The sequence below is a fragment of the Carassius auratus genome, unplaced genomic scaffold (genome assembly GCF_003368295.1).
Source record: "Carassius auratus strain Wakin unplaced genomic scaffold, ASM336829v1 scaf_tig00029054, whole genome shotgun sequence".
Taxonomy (NCBI): Eukaryota; Metazoa; Chordata; class Actinopteri; order Cypriniformes; family Cyprinidae; genus Carassius; species Carassius auratus.
The window spans coordinates 46,507-66,015 of record NW_020525738.1 but is presented as its reverse complement, the minus strand read 5'-3'; the positions used below and the strand labels follow the sequence as shown (position 1 = coordinate 66,015).

General features: G+C 35.5%; 1 protein-coding gene across 2 annotated transcripts; it reads right to left on the bottom strand.

Annotated features, from left to right (window-relative positions):
• Positions 1-635: 635 nt before the first annotated feature.
• LOC113079738 (endophilin-A2-like) lies at positions 636-19,416 on the bottom strand. Of its 2 annotated transcripts, XM_026251940.1 has the most exons (10): positions 19,197-19,416; positions 13,948-14,016; positions 13,222-13,294; positions 12,633-12,776; positions 12,224-12,357; positions 11,216-11,374; positions 9,412-9,515; positions 8,958-9,067; positions 4,794-4,838; positions 636-3,222 (listed from the first exon to the last, which is right to left on the bottom strand). In XM_026251940.1, the coding sequence occupies exons 1-10, from the start codon at positions 19,239-19,241 to the stop codon at positions 3,029-3,031; spliced, it is 1,077 nt and encodes a 358-aa protein (XP_026107725.1). In that variant the 5' UTR covers positions 19,242-19,416; the 3' UTR covers positions 636-3,028. The 2 variants fall into 2 exon arrangements, with proteins under 2 accessions (XP_026107725.1, XP_026107727.1); XM_026251942.1 differs by lacking the exon at positions 4,794-4,838 and having other exon boundaries at positions 19,197-19,414.
• Between the last annotated feature and the right edge of the window lie 93 nt (positions 19,417-19,509).

Sequence of the window (19,509 nt, the reverse complement as noted above, 5' to 3'; positions counted from 1 at the left end):
TATTCAAATTATAGACAATTCTTTTTCATATTTTATTTCCGAATCAGAATGAGCTTTACTGCCAAGTATGCTTGCGCATACAAGGAATTTGTTTTAGTGACATAAGCTTCCAGTACAGAGAACATCACACAGACAAAAATACAACACAAACAAACACATATGTAAATATAAATAGACAAGTATTGAAAAATAAATAATTGTATGAACAGCTGTGCTATAGATGATAAAATGGAATATGATAATTTCATTAAACAGTTTTCTTTTTATTTATGCCATTATTTATTTTTGCCCTTTTTTTTTATACTTTAGGACAGATCAGAGCTGACTGACAGGAAGTGATGTAGGAGAGAGATGGGGTGGGATCGGGAAAGGTCCTGGAGCCGGGATTCGAACTCAGGATGGCCATACATTTCAATAATTATCTTAATATTGTTTTTTTTAGTAGTTATATAGACATAACTATGCAAAATTCCAGATCATTTGGAAATGGTAAAGGTGGCTGCAAATAGTTGGATTATGAACACGGTTCTATAAATAAATAATATTAAAATAATGTACATTTTTGACATTCACACTCACTGGAGAGAGAAACTGGCTCAAAGTGATCGCTGACCAACAGTAAACACAGACAGCTATAGTTTTCAACTTTATTTAAAATGAAAATATACAATATTCTCTTAACCCTGCACATTCTTATGATAAAAAATAAATCACAAATGGATTATGCAGGAAATACTGATTCAAAGAAGCATTCTTTCTGAAAAACTTGATTCTTATAATAATTGCCAATAAGAGGCACAGACAAGGTTTTCCATTTCATATAATACATTCTAATAATAAAATATTATTACTGTTAAGTGTAGTGTAAGCAACATCAGAAGGCAGGCATGATGTTAAGAGTACAGTAATACAGTAGGAAGCAGCTTAGAAGAAACAGCGCAAGGTAAAATAGGGTTACAAGAGCAAGCCCTAAACCAACACCCCTCACCCGAAACACAATGACACAAGCGTTTACAAAAGCTCGTCACACTGCTTCCTTTCAGGATTACACAACTGAATCACATGAAATCTGACCTGCTCAGTAATGCAAATGTAATCATGCAAGTAAACGAGAAAAAAGGCACATTGAAAGAGGTGATGGCAGGATCTCTAGCTGCTGAAATCTCATTCTTTCTGAATATACTGTGGTACATCCTTATTGACCCTAGAGTGACAACTATGATGCACAACACTGGGCATTATGCTTTCTGACAGCCCTGATTTTCTACTTTTACTACAGTAACTCTGGACAAATTACAGCCTGATCCCAGTTTTCAAGATTTCATCAAGATGCATTGAAAAGCCTAGTAAAATTCACATAATACAAAGGTATAAGAACCATGTAAACATCTGTTTGGTACAGTTTAGGAAACAAATTTCAAATGTCAGCACTTTAGGCAAGAATGTATTTTTTGTTTTGTTTTTTATTCTAAACATTTGAGATATTATGAATGAGTCCTAATGACATTCTATGTACAGTCGGACTACAGTAGACGTACCTTTCCCTGAGAATTAGAAGCTGAGCCAGAATCAGTGATAGAAGAACTACTGATTTCCTTCTTTGAGGAAGTGAAACCGATTAAAGCCATAATAATCCAGAAGACAAACAATCTGGGCTTTAAGCACTTAATTTCCCTTTTCAAGAGCTCAACATCCACGCTGAGCTCTAATGTAAGCTGTAATAATGTAATATCTGTAAGCTGAGGTTTTTAATTGTGTGAGTCCCACTATACTTCTCAGAAACACATACAGTCCAAAAGTGGATTCTCTTTTCCAGAAAAAAACAACAAATAATGGTATCATGCTGAAAAAGAAAACTAAAAATGTTTACATAAACACAAACTGGTACTTCTGGTTCTTCAAACAGCTGAATTTCCCTCATTTACATAATCATTTAAAAACAATTTGCAAGCAGGAAGTGATCATTTAAAGAAACAGTTTCATTTACTCACCCTCCTGTCATTCAAAACAATATGACTCTTCAATATGATGAAACTGGATTGGGTTTGGAACAACATGAGGATGAGAAAATAAAACATATTTTTCATTTTTGAGTTAATGCTCCCGGTTGATGCTCATGCAAAGACAGTTTATTGATCTGTTGACCTCCCTTTTTGTTCACCTCCCTTCACCTCATTATTAATGCACAGCATTAGTGCATTTAAAGAGATAGTTCAAAACTTGTATGAGTTTCTTTCTTCTGCTGAACACAAAATAAAATATTGTGAATAATGGCTACATCTGACTGTAGCCATTGACTTCCATAGTATTTTTATTTTTAATTTTAATTTATTTTTCCATAATATGGAATTCAATGGCTACTGTAAACCAACATTCTTCATAATATCTTATTTTGTGTTCAAAAGCTAAAAGCAGTTCAGAAAATAAATAGAATGCAAGGGTGAGTAAATTATCATAGAATAGGCCTACATATTTGGGGGGGGGGGGCATATATCTTAAAGGGAAAAGATACAAACCCAACACAACTAAAGCTAACGGGAATGGGTTAGTTAAACAGTCATGAGATTCAAATGAACAACTGCACAAACACATTGAGCTTTGCGCCATTCAGAAAGAGCTGAGCAGTTATTGACAAAGGCTAGGAAGCATTTTGACATGTTATACACAAATGCGGCCGCTAGAGGTCAGTGATTACCAACAGAAGACACTTCTTAGTAACATCATTATAGGAAACTGATAGCTAAATAAAATCAATTTGCCTCTACAATGAACACTCCCAAAACGGATTTTCTGACATACTTCTCAATTATATTTAATGTACTTTGGGGAATGCTAGTGTTTCCTAAGATGAACTAAAACACTGGACCTGAGACCTAAGTAACAAATAATAGCCCCCGACACTTACTGTTTATTATCCAACATCTCTCTCAGGAGGTCAAAGTGCTCAAAGTGAAATACAAGTCACAGAATTTCCCTTTCTCCCTGTCTGTACCTGCCATTGCACTTCCTCTTCCTGTTTTGTGTGGGATCAGTGCCGCAGTGGCACCATCACCTCTACGTAGGTACAGGGGAACAATCCGGTATGGCCATGCACGGTTCCCTCGAACCAGTTCTCGTCTATCTGATTGGTCAGCTTGATAATGTCACCCTCGTAGAAGCCAAGCTCTCCGTCGTTCTCCGGTTCAAAGTCATACAGAGCCTTGCAGCAGGGCTGATCTGTCGCTATGGAGACAGAAGAAAGAATGAGAATAGGTGAACATGCAAAGAGAGAGAGAGAGAGAGAGAGAGAGAGACAGAGAGAGAGAGAGACAGAGAGAGAGAGAGAATATCTATTAGAAGATAGATTATTTTAAGTACACATGAGGAACATCAAATGAAAAAGGGTTTTATTTAATGGCTACTCTGAAATGTATTTAAAAAAAAAAATGTATGCCATTTTTATTTTAATAAAGTATTAGTGGAACTTTGTTATATATCCATGTTACATAACAAAATTTTGTAAACATTGTAATTGTGTAATTGTTTTTTATTCTAGCTATAAACATAAGTAATCTCAACATCTTAATACAATAAAGAAATCCTAGGCTATTAAAAAGGTTAAATACTAATAAAAAGTAACTTAAGTCACCATATAAATGGAATAATAATACATGACAAAAAATTCTAAATTGAATAAATAATCTAATACATTTTAAAACACTGATTTTGTGTTGTTTTGATATTTCTAGCAGTAAACTAATTTTAGTGAACTGCCATAATTTATGTGAGAAAAAAGGTTAAATAATGATAGATTCTATTAATAAATGCATATAAATTAAATAATATTAATAATAATAATAACAACAACAACAACAATCTTGGCAGTGGAGTTAAACACTTGAGCAATGTAGTTAACCCTAAAATTGGTGTTAAAATGGAAAGTGGATTAATTTAAAACTAGCTTCTTTCCATACTTTGTATATATATATTTTATGTTAGACAATAGTTTATCTAACATATCTGATACATCTCTTACCAAACAACCTGGGATTGGTGACTTTATTGAACAAGAAAAAAAGACAGACAGCCATTTTTACTCAATTTTTACAAAGTGCTAATAAAATAAAAATGACCAAACACATATATGCACAACAGCTTTTATGCAAAAGACATCAACCAAAGTAGGATTTACCAAAGAAAATGGACAGTTCGTTTTGCCACCTCCAAACATGTAGGTCCCAAAACCATCTATATTTGCTTTTAAGCAATCCAAACCCACCGCATGCTAGACAACACTCACTGAACACTTCCAATCAAACCACATTAATGCTAGAATTAACGTATAGGAATCACTGCAAATCGTAACGTATATGCTGCCTATGTGCGCTCCAAATAAGTCACTTAGAGGGTTGCATTTAGGTTAGGATGCTGTCTTAGAAGATTCCCTATGCAGACAGCAGACAGCAAAGCAGATCATTGGGTTTAAAAACAGCTTGTCTGTATGTGCGAGATGAGATGCTCTGAAACTGTTCATGCAGGGTTTAATAAATAACTCATGTTTGAGCTAAACGAGCTCCCAGTGGATAATTCAACACGTGGCAGACTGTGCATGTTTGATTAATCTTGTGAAGGGAAACCAAACGTGTCACAATCACAGTAACTGTGACAGCAATAACAGTCTGTGCTCATCGCGGGTTTGTTATGTGTGTGAGTATATTCAGGCATTTTCAGTAAGATTTGAAGCTGGAAATAATCAGGCATAGAATAAAAGCCCTTCACCATGCCTTCAACATGTCTGTTTGTGTGTGACTCACAATTGCGTTTTTGCCGTGAAGATGTCCTGTTAAAGGAGGGGGCCGCTGACGTAAAAGAAGGGAAAACAATAGTCAGTCTTTGCGTGGCTCCACACAGTCTTTCACAGTGAAAACCAGCTGGAACAGCCTTCAGAAACACACATCCATCTACACAAACATGCATGACGAGCTCATCTTCACACATACTACTTAAGTGTACTGCTTCAGATGTATGATGTGAGACTCTGATTGGTTTATTGCACGTTACGCCCCAAAATCACCCATTACTCATGAAAATAGGGACACCTGCGCCGTGCGCTTTACACTTTGCGTTTTGATCGTTAAAATATGGCCCATAATGTCTGAAACTTCAATTAAAATGAGTTCAATTACATAATTTCAGTGATGAATGATTTTAAACATCACTTTCTTGACTCTATAATTAATCCAACTCTCCAGTGTGAAGATTTTTACACAAATAAAAATATTTAGCATTTAAAAAAAGTTTATTTCCAAAATGCTGACCAGATGCCACCGGAGCCAAAGCATGTTCAAATGTTTCATGATGTGCATTGAGTACTGAGTAAAGTCTGGGCTTGACAACTGGAAACTGCTGAATGTAAGAATAAGCATTGTAGTCAGTAAATATTGGCTTTGCTATGTCTAAAGCTCTCTTCAGTTTGTTCTAGATCATTAGACATGACTTTATTGTGCCTTGGAAGGCTGCTCGAAACCTCAGACAGTCGGTTTCCATTATACACAAAATCAAGACTCTGTTTAGTAAGTCACAGACTGTCTGGGCAGCCAGACTGGCACAGGGTTTGGAAAGCCAAGGTTTTAAAATTCTATTATACAGTATTCACCCTGTACAACATGCAGAGTTCCGTTCAGAATGTGTTTGTTAATCAATTGTATTGTCTTTTCTTGTCTGGTCTCCATGGAAACTAGAGACTGTATGAGAATAAACTCCAAGTCTGTGGGAATCAGTGCAGGGCTCCAGACTAACTTTTTTCACTAGGAGCACAGTGGCCCCCAACTGAAAATTTTAGGGGCACAACCAGAAAATTTAGGGGCGCACACCGTAAATCAACATGCTAACCAAATCTACTAATTTCCACTGTATTACTAATAAATACTTTAATAATAGATGCAGAAATTACAATGTGCTGTTTCAAATTCAGTGTCACATTTTATTCTGCACTTTTGAAGATGCAACAACAAGGTAAACTGATCGCTGTCAAGACAGTACAAATAGTAAACAAAATTCCATACACTCAGAATAAAAAATGTGCATAGTAAAAAAGTTTGTGTGCATGCTGTATCGTTGTTGTATGTTTCGTTAAGTTTTAAGCCATTCTTCCTTTGAAGGTCGAGCTGGCTTTTGTATTTGGTGAAAGGTAGTTCTAATGCTTATAGTACCTCAGTATCTGAATTCTTACAGCCAGTCTTCTCGAAAATGGTGAGTGTGGATCAGGGCCGGCCCTGACCAATTTGCTGCCCTAGGCATGATTTTACCTGGCGCCCCATGTGTATGTATGTATGTACATGTATATATATATATATATATACACACACATACACACACTACAGCAGAACTGTTTCCAACACTCATAATAAATCATCATATTAGAATGATTTCTAAAGGATCATGTGATAGACTGGATGTCACATGTGACACTGAAGAATGGAGTAATGATGCTGAAAATTCAGCTTTGCATCACAGAAATAAATGATAATTTAAAGTATAATAAATTGAAAACAAATTATTTTAAATTGTAATAATATATCACAATATTACATTTTTTTCTGTATTTTTGATCAAATAAATGCAGGCTTGATGAGCAGAAGAAACTTCTTTCAAAAACTTAAAAAAATAGTAATGTTTCAAAACTTTTGGCCTGTACTGTATCCCCCCCAAAACTGCACAACTGTAGAGTAAAACATTATTTAAAAAAAAGTGATAATAAAAAATGCGTCTTAAAACTGACAAGATTGTACAAAATCACAGTATGGGGACTCAGAACTCATAACAACTGCTAACATTAAGTTTAAGGTAAAAAATAACTGCCATGAAATTATAGTATCTTACTCCTATTCAATAAATTGTTCTTTCACTACATCTCTTTACCTCTGTCTTTATCCTCTTCTCTTCTTTTTGGCAGTGTATCTATCGCAGACTATGATCATTTATAATGTGTCATGTAAATTCGGCCTTGCGTCACAATCAGGAAACTTTCACCGTGTCTAGAACGGGCGCGAGCCGCCAGGCCCGTTTCTACGAGCTGTGTGTTAACAAAAACAGTGCTGTCTACATTGGATGTGGCGTCGGGCACGCTACACAACAAATTACCAACAACTAATCGTGCGCGCGCTCTGTTTCTGATGCACTTCAAGCACTCGATGGGTGGGGGAAGATTGAAGAGCCAGACTTTTTTTTTTTTTTTTTTTTGCCTTATTTGGAAGTGTTTCGAATTGTTGGTTTTTAAATAGTATCCTATTATAAAAAAATATAGGTAAAAAAAAAAAAAAAAAAAGTTCACTCATTCTGGCGCCCCTATGGATGAGTGGCGCCCTTAGCATTTGCCTATGCCGCGGGCCGGCCCTGGTGCGGACTTTTTTTCGCCACACCAACCTCTGACTCTGAATCATCATCTGACGGTGACACTGTAGACTCTGGCACTGGTACACTAGCCGCAGGTCGGAAGAACGAATCAATAGTTCGCTTGCTCATAGCTCAGACGCACGCACATATCAGGTTGTGATGATATTTGTCTCGGTTTCCTTCCCACAGATGTTTACGCGCGCTCAATTATCTCTAGGCCCCTCCCCCTCCACAGATTTTAGCCACTTGCAGTGGCCATTCCCTATTCTTCTCACACGCATTTGCCGCCTCACAGACAGGCATCACTCAATGAGACGCGAGTGTGTGCTCGCGTCTCATTAGTATGTGTGCAAGTGTGTGTGCGTGCGTGCGTGCGTGCGTGTGCAAATCTACTGGTCGCACATGTGCGACTGGATGTAAAATTCAGTCGCACACTCTCAAAATTTGGTCGCAAAATGCGACCATTTGGTCGCAGTCTGGAGCCCTGCAGTGAATATGACCCATTGACTGATTTCCATTAACCTTGATCTTGATTAAAAACAATTTCAGTGATGTGTGAGTCAAAGCATCATTCATATCCTTCTCTTATGGTAGGTCTGTCTTTTACACACGTAATGGCTTTCGTTGTTTCATATCTACCATTACTATTCAGATTGTCATGCCCTGATGAAATCACATTGAAATCAAATCTAGGCGACCTCAAAAATGTTGTTTAATTTACAGTTAAAACACATCATCTCTGCTATTGATTCATTTTTATTATTAAAGGAACAGTGAATCCAAAAATAAAGACGTATATGAGTTTGTTTCTTTATTGGAACAAATATGGAGAAATTTAGCATTACCCTACTTGCTTACCAGTGGATCCTCTGAAGTGAATGGGTGCCATCAGAATGAGAGTCCAAACAGCTGACAAAAACATCACAATAATCCACAAGTAATCAACACCACTCCAGTCCATCAATTAACATCTTGTCAAGTGAAAAGTTGTCGGTTTATAAGAAACAAATCCATCATTAAGGTATTTTAACATACGTTTGCTTGCTTCTAGACAATATATGAGTCCATAATTTGTAAAAGTGCTTTCCCTATAGGGAAATAGTCCCCCTGTTGTCCTCTCAGATCAAAATTTACCGATAGATTGGTTTAGAATTGTTTTTGACTGTTTTTTTTTTTATTATAAACAATGCTTAAAATACCTCATATTTCTCTCATGGTTCAGACCAGACAACTTTTTTTCACTAAGGAAGCATTATTATGGGTTATAGCTGGAAGCAACAATTTTAAGGTCAGAATGTCTCAAAGATGGATTTGTTTCTCACAAATATGCAGCATTTCACTTCACAAGATGGACTGGAGTGGTGTGCATCATTGTGATGTTTTTATCAGCTGTTTGGACTCTCATTCTTACGGCACCCATTCACTGCTGATGATCCATTAGTGAGCAAGTGATGGAATACTACATTTCCCAATGTGTTCTGATGAGGAAACAAACTCTACATTTTGGATGGCCTGACAGTGAGTAAACTTTCAGCACAGCTACAGTAACTGAGGTCTTATGTACATGAACAGGGAGAGCTCACCTGCAGATGGATTCCAGCCTCCGTTTGAGTCTTCCTGATCTAAACAATCAAAGCTGGGTCTGGACGCAGGCATCCGTTTCTGGCGCGGCTGAGATTGGGCCTCGTTTACTCTGCAGAGCACATACGCAAACATGAACACAAATGCATGCAAACACAAACAAGTTAACCATCTATCAGGAGAAAGAAGCTTAAAAAAAAAGTCATCAAAAAAATAAAAACATAAATGTATTATATACAGAGCACTTGAAGAATGTGCAATTTTGTTGATTTTGTTGATACAATGCTTTTGCATTCTATTTGTAGCTTGAAAGCTTAGGTCACCATTCATTGTAACCTCATAGAAAAAATGCCCATGAACATGAATCAAAATTTCACCTTGAGAATGTCAGGTTTGGAATGACATGAAAAATATTTATTTTTGTGATGAAGATTGCAATGTATTTTCATCTCTAACCTTTCTCTCATTCTCTGTGCCAGCTCCTCCAGGATTTCCATAGACTGTCTGTGAAACTGCAGCTGAGATTCGACCAAAGCTGCGAGCTGAGTCACCTGCTCCACCTACAAACACACACACACACACACAACACACAGCCAAACACACACATACAGAACGTGAAAAGATCTTATTGCCTTACAACAAAGAGCTATAATCTGTGATCTTATTTTACACTTCATCATGCATGACTTTGGATCTCTGTTTCTGCTACATCACAAGGGCTTCAGCATTCAGTAAGTAAACTTGTAATCTGTTTGTTCTTGTTTTTTTAGCATAAACTTTATTATATACCTTAAAACTCTGAAATGACAAACTGGACGCTCTGTGGCTTTCTGCTAGGGGTATTATAGTAAACTAAAAATAACATTTAACTAGTTATTAGAAATAAAATAATCATTAACTGAAATCCAAAATAAATAAATGAACTTACTGAGACTTTTCATGGCACTTGTATACTGTTGTTGTTCTCTTGTTGATCTGACTGCTTCTATTGTTCTCATTTGTAAGTTGCTTTGGTTAAAAGCGTCTGATATATGATTAAATGTAAATGTAATAAAAAAAATTAACATTTAAAAAAAAAAATCAGCAGGTTGCGGAGTCAACATTTTAATTCAATAGCTTAAATATTAATGAATAGAAACTATAGACATTTTGTATTAAAAAAAAATATTTTGAAAATAACGAAAATGCACAACAAAATTACCAGAACTTTAAAATTATAGTGGAAAAATAAAATCTGATTCAAAACAATAATAAAAGCTACATAATATCTCAATGATATTTAAACAGCACTGCCTTTCCACAGCATAAACATCAAAGTAACCCAATGTTAAAAATAATATTGAATCTATAAATTAGAACTAGTACTTAACCCTTTGTGGAGTCATACTGAAGAATTTAAAAGTAAAGTTACATGCAAAAATTAAATATCAAAACGTGCTCCTGAAAACAACTGGAAGGTGACAATGTTTTAGTGACAATGAACATTCCTATGTTGACACAAAAAGAGTCATACTTCAGTTTAATGTCATATGCAAATGTACTGCAATGTAGTAAATATTTATGAAAATCCATGGAACAGGCCATACCATGTTACTTTGATATACTGTATAATTAACTGAATGACTACTACTGTCTTGTCTTGTCTTGTACCATGGTATTTGCAAGGTACATGGATAGCAAATTGAGGAACCTTTTGTTAGAATACAATGACAAACTTGTTTAATTACAGGCCTGCGTTTAATACCAATGTAGCAAATAATCAGAAACATCCCGAAGTTGTCACAGTCTCTGGCCTGTGGTTCAGTGTCGATAAAACAGACTGATAAATGTGCTGGCTCAGCGGACTGTCTGGAAAATATCCAGCACTCACTGATGTGGATTACTGTAGCAATTATATGACTCTCCCTGGTCCTGAACACGGGGCCGTTTAGTTTGAATTTCAGTGCCGTTCTGGCAAGCATCACTTTAAATATTATTGCTCATTACTTTAAGCAACCTGAAACAATCTAAGCAACCAAAATAATTAGACAGTATAACTGTATTTTGTTATTGTAATTTTATTTTTGATCGTTTTGATATTTTGTAGTTGTAGTTAAATGGCAATACCTCAACATATTCATTGCTGTTTTGGCAGGTGCTTTTTACAAAAGCAATTTGTGACATAAACAGCCAAAAATAAACCAAACCCTAAGTGTCAAGAACAAGACCAAAGCTCAAGATCCAAGTGCTCAGAGACTCTAATCAGCTGAAGTGAACTTACGTCAGTGTCCAGAAGGTTCTGCATGCTGGTTTCAGCTACATCTTTGGACTCTTCGAACTTCACTTCTGCTAGCCTGAGCTCCTCATCTGGAATCTTCCCCTGACGCTTCTTCTTGTAGTCGTAATCCAGTCGACGGCCCTCCAGTTTCTTCAGATGATGCTGAGGAACAGCATAATTGTCATTACTAACAGCCCATAATTACAATATGAAACAATTGCTAATACCTTTAGCCCATGACTCATAAATATTTAAAGAGGACATCGGATGCAACCATCACTTTTACAGGTGCATCTCAAAAATCTGAATATCATGGAAAAGTTTCAAAAAAGCAAACTTTCTTATATTCTACATTCACTGCACACAAACTCTGTAATATAGTTCCTTTCAGTCAACTCTATGAATATATTTTGATACAGCACTCTGTGAATGGCAGCCCTTTAAGCAATGACCTTGGAGGGTGTTGATGATTGTCTTCTGGACAACTGTCAAGTTTGTAGTCTTCCCATAATTGTGGTTGCATGTTCTTAACTAGCCCAGGAGGTACCCAGTATTTATACTCAAAATTAATCAAACTAATCAAGCTCAAAATGGAATATTCTAATTTATTGAGATACCAAATTAAGAATTGAATAAAACAAAAAAAACAATGAAATATCTCAATTTGTCTGCAATGAATCTTGAATATAAGAAAGTTCCATTTACTCCTTTTCATTTAATCCCCAAAAAACTTAAACATTCTTAATTATCAAGCAGTTAGATTTTTCGGACAGTATGATGTCATACTGCTCAGGCCCCGCCCACGAGCGCTGACGGATTTTCCCGTATTAGCATTTTTCTGCCCCAAAGTTGTATGCTGGATGCTGAGGATGCAGATGAATTTGAACCAAAATATGTTGTTGATATTTCATGAAGACGCTAAAAATTCTAACCAATTTGTGGAAAATGGGCATCTGATGTTCCCTTTATATGAATAAAACTTTTAGAGTGCAACTGATTGCAGTTTTCCACCTGTATGTCTTTCAGGTCCTTGTCGACTATAGCTTGGAAAGGGTCAATGAAGTTTTGTTTGACGTCAATGTCTAGAGAGTCTTTCACTTCTGCCAGTCTCTTCATGGCATCTCCCATCTCCACTAAAGCACCACCTACAGATTTGGTGGAGAACATGCATGAATTAAAAAAAATAATAATAATTTAAAAAATCTTAGAATAGCTGTATAAACGAAGAAAATATAATACACTTATATCAAAAAGATTAATCACAGATGTTTGACAGGTCTCTAATAATGAGATGATGAATTTTGTTTCCTGAATACTTTGTGCTGGTACATGTTACTGCAAGAATGATTTTTATGCTTTGGGCAAAAAATGAATAAAATTGTTTCGAGTTACTTATTCTAAGAAATAACGCCCCTCTCACCAAAGTTGGTGTCCTCTCCCATTTCTCGGCCGTATTTGAGCATACACTCTCCAAGAAGTCCTTCTGCCTGCGGGTAACCTGGGCTATTCATCTGCCCGCGCATTTTAGACATGGTGTTCAACATGGTCAGCCTCGATCGTGACACTGTAGTACAAAACAGACAGATGTATGAAAAGAAATATACACTACAAAAAATAATTCCTTATTCTTTTTTCGTTTTCCAGAATAAATCTCTAAACATAATTAAATCAAGATACATTAACAGAAATAGTTCATGAAAAAATTAATCACGCTTTCCAAGATAAATTTAAGGAATTTAGCATTACATCACTTGCCCAGCAATGGATCCTCTGCAATTAATGTGTGGCATCAGAAAACAATGGTTTACAATTAAAAGCATCTTAATAATCAATTTTCCTCCTTACAAACACAGTTTTTTCAATTAGTAAGCGTGATTACTTGTGGATTATTGTGATGTTTTTATCAGCTTGTTAGGACTCTTATTCTGACGGCACCCATTCACTGCAGATGATCCATTGGTGAACAAGAGACGTAATGCAATTCTTTATAATTTAGTCAATGTTTTCACCTGGGTTAGGCTGCAGGTATTCAGTAGTTTTGCAGAGCACATCTGATATGGCTTTGCTGGTGACGTCAGCCTTCTGTGAAGCACATGTCAGAGAACAGGTGTGTGTCTATACATCACACTGTCAACAGAGGCAGCTCATTAATCGTTCATTTAAAGCTCTTACAGACAGACCTGGAACAATCTGCACTGGGCACACCTACTAAAACAACAGCCATTCAGGAAGCTGACTGATACTAAGTTAAAGTAATATTCTGGGTTCCTTAAACTCAACAGACTGTGGCATGCTGTGGTTTACCACAGAAAATAATGCAAATATTTTTTTTTTTTAAACCAGAAATGTGAAGCTTGTATTAATGTTAAAGCTCGTACTGGAATTATGTAGTAAAATGTTACTTATAAAAAGTTGTCCGAGTAGTCATTTTGACCTGGGGCTACTTCTCTAGGTGGAGGAACTTCTGGTTATGAATAGCTAATATACTTTGGGTGGAAGTGGTATTAGCCACTTTTTTTTCATTCATATCCTGTACAATTATTTGCTTGTTCATTTTTTTTCACAATGATTTTGTTTTGGTCAGTCAGTCAGATCTTTGTGGTTGTGTAGAGGATGTTTTCTGGTCAATTTTCTTCTTAAATTTATTTCAGTAAGTAGAAAAAAGAGGAAGTTGAGATTGTATTTAGGAGAACTTGAACATTGAAATTGCAAAATGAATGTTAAAAATGTGTTACCCTCTCAAGGTCTTTAAAGTCCTCATCCAGTTTGGTTCCTTCTGCGCCTCCCACCTTCTCACTCATCATCTGAAACACACACACGTCGCTACTTCTATCAGTACAAGGACTCATTTCAATAGGCATAATGTTGGTTTTGTTGTCTAACTAATGCTATTTTCTATTCCCCAACCCTTATAGAAATTTCTTTGCAACATTCTTTTAGAATTGAAAGCCATTAAAAGCGATCATCCTTCAAGAAACACACATGTGCAACAAGACTTATTAAAAAACACATTTCTGACACATTAGTGAGTTTGCATGATAAAGTACTAAAATACAAGAAACATTCACTGGTTTGCAAATGTAAAGTCAAGGAAGCAGGCATCAGTTTTCATCATCTCTTATGTTGAAGCCTCAGGCTCTTCATCCAATTATCTGCTGCACTTTCAGTTCACGTTAAAGAGCGAGATGGAAAAAGCAATAGTGTTCGGCATGTAAAGAGCTTAAAATACGTTTTAATTTGAGAGTGAGAGACTTTTGAGAGTGTGTTCACACAAGCATCTTCCATATGCAGTAAAATTTTACTTCTGTCAGGACCACTATTTTTAAACAGTGACAAACTAACAATTGTCAATAATTGACAATTAGCAAACAGTTTGGATTGGCTCCCTGTGCATCCATGCAGCCTAGCATGGATGAGAGCAGGGACAGCAGCAATAAATCCCAGGAGTAAACAGAATAAAACCAACATATGAATATATATATATATATATATATATATATATATATATATATACACACACACACACACACACACACACACACACACACATATATATATATATATATATTTCAGTTAATGTAAAGTTTATTTGTATTATATATTTATTATTTATAAATTATTATTTTTTTATTATTATTATTGAATAACCCTGATACTTTGTGGTTTGGTGCTCATGTGGGTGTTACATATTTGTGTCTGTTCTTTCCCCTTCTCAACCTTTTATTTCATCCACTCTCCACTATATTTGATAATAGATAAATGAATCAAAACTTATAAAAGAATCTTCATGAAAATTAAGATCTCAGAAACTGTTTTAAATAGAAAATATGAATGGCACTTTCTTATGTAAAGATCACCACCATGTCACTAGGGTGTTGTAGGTGGATTGCAATGTGATTTAAACCAATTTCTTAGCCACATTAAAGGAATTCTATTGACCACCAGGTGAAAATTGAAAGTCCAATCGCTTAGAGACCTAAAAGCACACTTCTCGTTAGCCCTAGCAATCACTACTCACAACACTAGTGTGTAGATGATTAAAAAAGAAATAAGAACAGCAAAGGAAAGGAAAGAAATTCAGTCAGGAATAGAGTCTAAGGGCCCTTTGAGAGTTCCCCATTGGAGCTCTTCCTGTTGTTCGTCAATGATACTTCCTGTATGGGCGGCACAAATGATTACACACTCAGTTTCACACAAAAGCACTCCTTTATGAGCTGAACTCTCTTCAAACACAAACAGCATGTATGGGGTATTTTCTTCCAATAAACAGGAAGCCTTTTGTGTATCAAGATGATCCCAAAGGAAAATATTCAAACAGACCACACAGCACAGTCTGGGTGGCACGATCCATCAGTAATCATCATTATTTTAAATGATCTTTACGGTTTAGTGTTTTTGTTAACTGTTAAAGTATCAGAATGCTTTAGTGTTTTCCATGTAATTTTAATTTTTTATTTTTTGACAGAACTGGTCATGCATAAGCTGCAAAAACAACAAAGCAGTGTTTGTGAGAGTTCATTTTGCAAGACAGCATTGGAAGCAAGATTTCAAGACTAAAAGCTGAGAGACAGTAAGTGTGAAAGTTTCACAGTAAAACTCTCAAACTTCCGACTGCCACTCTCCAGATTTTCACAGCTCTCTGACTTTCACACACACCCAGTCTTCGGAGAGGAACACGTGTCCATGTGTGTTTGACTGACTGTACTTCATACAGAGGCACTATTGTACGGCCCAGAGTCACTAACGGCCTAACATGATTCAGATGGAGGTGTGGACACAGATACTGATCATACAGATCACGTTTCTATAATACGCTAAATTAAATACAGTTACAGAATATATATTATAGCAGTTCATCTAATTTTATGGCTCTCATCTTAAAATTGCATTCAAAGTAATCAGAACTGAGAGTTGTTGTTTTTTTTTGTCATACACATTATCAATATATACATAATCATTGTCAATTTTTGATCAATCCTGATTAATTACAATAATTATATTTTATTATAGCTGGTATTAACTGATATTATAACAATATACATAGAATTACAAACATACTAGATTTGTCTGTGTTCTGTAGAATTTGTTTAATATTTTGATATCTGATTTTACTGATTTTCAGAGCTTTGTTGTGGAACAAAGGCATCACTTTTACACAATAGGTAATATAAGAGCCTGCATGGGAGTTCAGTTCAAAGATATTGTGATAGAAGTTAACAATGCAAGAGATATTGGATACAGTATACACTTCTCAAAAAACCTGATTGTCAGCCCATAAGTGTAAGTGCCACCAAAAGCCAAAAAACAGGAAATAGGCTGAAAGAAAACTGTCTATTTGTTGGGCATGTATGCTGTGAACAGGAATCCAGTCTAACGACTAAAACACAGTGAATTCTTTACACACTTGTAAATCTTTGACTGTTAACAAACTGTATATATAAAGTTGGCCTTTTTCAAGGCTAGATGAAATCAAAGCAGGGATCTCTATTGCACAGATAATGTGATAACTAGATTGCTTCTAAAAACAGCTTTGTAAATGCACAGTTTGTAAATGTCTGTTGATGATGTCGTTGGCTGCTGCCTTACATTGTGCCATTATATAGTTAAAGTAATTTTTCACCCAAAAATAGAAATGTTCTCATCCTCAGGACATTTAAATAGTAGATGAGTTTGTTTCTTCATCAGAACAGGTTTAGATCCTCTGCAGTGAATGGGTGCCGTCAGAATAAGAGCCAAGACATCACAATAATCCACAAGTGACCCACACCACTTCAGTCCATCACTTAACATCTAGTGAGGTGAAAAGCTTTAAGTAACAAATCCATCATTAAGAGGTTTTATGCTTCAGGCCAAAACCCGAGACTAAAATCCATAATAATCCTTCCTCCAGTGTTGTCCTCTCACAACAAAATTCACTCACATATTTGTTTAGAACTGTTTCGGATGGTTTTCACTTGTAAATTGTGCTTGATTGTGATATTTCTTGTAAATATGCAGCTTTACACTTCACAAGATTGACTGGAGTCATGTGAAAAATGGTGATGTTTTGATCAGCCGTTTGGACTCATTCTGACGGCACCCATTCACTGCTGAGGGTTCATTAGTGAGCAAGTGATGGAAAGCTAAATTTATCCAAATCTGTTCTAAAAAAACTAATCTACATAGGCCTGAGGGTGAGAACATTTTCAGCTAGTTTACATTTATAACTAAATACTTTATAACTGTGAGAATATTTTAGTAGAATCCATATGCATGATTTGTCTCTCAAGAATTCAGCTTACCACCAATAACTCCTGTTTTATATGCTTTAAGTAAATAGACAAAATAATCCTATTCAACCTCAAAATGTGACATGAGAACAAGATGAAACATGCTGTCTGTAAAAACAGGCACAAGCCAAAAATTAAAAATGACTTGGTCTTTAGTAACTATGAATACCAGGAAGTTCTGCATTTTGACCCTGCGGGCTTTAGGTGTTGTTTTTTTTTTTTTTTTTTTTGTAATGAAGCTCATGGACTGTAAGACCTCCTCTCTGACATCAAGATGCTTGGCCTGATTCTTCTGCAACATGTCAGTGCATGCCAGACTTGTTTTGCTTAAGCAGGTAAAGGAATGTTTGACTTGCTGATGCCAAAAACATAAATTCAATTCTTGAAATTTACTATAGTAAAGTTAAGTATTATTAAGTATGAATAATAAGTAAATCATTGTACTACAGTATTTTGTAAAAAAAAAAAAAAAAATGTGCATGATGGAAATGAGAATGAGATTGTTGCATTACAGTAAAATGAATTTGAGAGGGAAATATGCACAATCATCATGAGAACAATATCACAATGCTCTAAAAATAGGCTTGATTTTGTTTATGCAAAATAATAATTCTTATATTTTACCTCTTGACTGTGACCTGGGCATGTTTTGGTACAGTATAGAAAATGAATGTTTTCTCAGCACATTACAAATAATCACCATGCATCACCAGCTGAATAAAGTGAGTAATCTGCTAATAAAATGCATGTGCTTCCTGCTCAAAACCCACAGTGTATAAATGTAAAGTTCATCCGAGCTGTTAACCGCATGTTGGTCAGTGTGGTACAAGCTATGTTTAAGTCATGATTCTGCAGTGAACAAACTTTTAACTCTCTGATAGTGTCATATGTGTAGATGGCTATACAAATCTTTACAGGAAATCTATTTATAGATCTAACATTATAGACTTAACTTCATTTGGAAATACATAAGCTTAGTTTACTCATAAAGTTATTGTAGAGATGCTCTAATAAACTACTGGGTGACACATCCGTGGGTTTTTGCTGCAAAACAAAGCTTTCACTCTTAAATACTAGATATAAATTTTAGATATAAAAAATATTAAACGTTACCCTGGACCACAAAACCAGTATATTTGCAGCGATAGCCAAAATGATAGATTTTCCTTTTATGCCATAATCATTAAAAAAATTAAGTAAAGATCATGTTCCATGAATATATGTTGTAAATTACCTACTGTAAATATATAAAAACTATTTTCTCAATATTTTGATTTTCTTTGCACTCTCAGATTACTGATATTGAAATAGTTGTACAGTATATCTGACAAATATGGTCATATCCTATTAGTGGAAACCTTATTTATTCAGCTTTCAGATGATGTATAAAACTAAATTTCGAAAAATGTACACTTAAGACTGGTTTTGTGGTCCAGGGTCATAATTATAAACAAAATGTACAGAGATTGTGTCTCAAAATCTTACGAGATGCTTGCTTCAACGCGTTAAAAACGCATGTGTGGTGGCCTAATATGCTGTCTAGGTAGTGCACTAACTACACAGCATGTTAACTTTTACTTTACCGGAGCAGAAGAAATACATTAAAACATTTGGAACTGACAAAATAAAGGTTTCTTTGTAACTTACTGTATATTATTTGTTTACTGTTGTATCTAGTCTTACGTTTGTGTAGCAGCTGACGTGGAAACACTCACCTGACTCGCTTTATAAAACTGTTTCTTTAGTCCGGCAACAGACATCTTTGCGTCGGATCCTTTCGCTTTATCAACTTAAGATTTAATTTAAAACCCAATATTTAAAAACGAAACTCTAGACTTCTAGAGAACTGTGAAAACTCCGGCAATCTCTTCTTCCTGATCTGTCAGTTTGATCCTGCATCTACACTACGACGCGACGCAACTAGAACGCTTTCATACACGCGTCGCGCATAATAAGAGAGTTCTGATTGGTCGACTGGTTGCCAACGTCAGAATTTCATCGTTCACATTACATATTACGTTCTTTTAA